The 372-nt window shown below is 49.7% G+C and overlaps 1 protein-coding gene across 1 annotated transcript; it reads left to right on the top strand.

Moving 5' to 3' along the window:
- Window positions 1-86: 86 nt before the first annotated feature.
- Window positions 87-355, top strand: PHALS_01590 (uncharacterized protein; the record flags this gene model as incomplete). Its single annotated transcript, XM_024716010.1, has 1 exon — window positions 87-355. A coding segment is annotated over one exon (269 nt), but the record flags the coding sequence as incomplete, so codon positions are not given.
- Window positions 356-372: the final 17 nt, after the last annotated feature.

Raw genomic sequence — 372 nt, 5'->3', positions numbered from 1 at the left:
CTCACTCACCTGCCAGTACACTACACTATATTCCCCCACCTCTTTGGTACCTGCCGCTATTCACTACCATAAACACCGCGCACATCATGAACCACAACCAGGAATCTTCCGCGTTCAAGGCACTGCTACCTCCACCGGAAATGGACTATGTCAGTCGTGAGGAGCTGATGAGCGCGGTCCAAAATTTTGCACGCGCTCAAGGCTATGCGGTTTCCATCAAGCGTTCAAATGCCGGCAAACGAGTTTTCTTGAAGTGCGATTCCGGTGGTCTTTATCAACTGAAGATAAACCTTGAGGAACGGAAGCGTGAAAGAAGCACGCGTCGCATCGATTGTCCTTTCCTGTTAAGTGGAAAGTTATCGCCCAAAACTC

The sequence above is a fragment of the Plasmopara halstedii genome (assembly GCF_900000015.1).
Source record: "Plasmopara halstedii genome assembly, contig: Scaffold_1583, whole genome shotgun sequence".
Taxonomy (NCBI): Eukaryota; Oomycota; class Peronosporomycetes; order Peronosporales; family Peronosporaceae; genus Plasmopara; species Plasmopara halstedii.
This window is presented reverse-complemented; position numbering and strand designations above follow the sequence as displayed.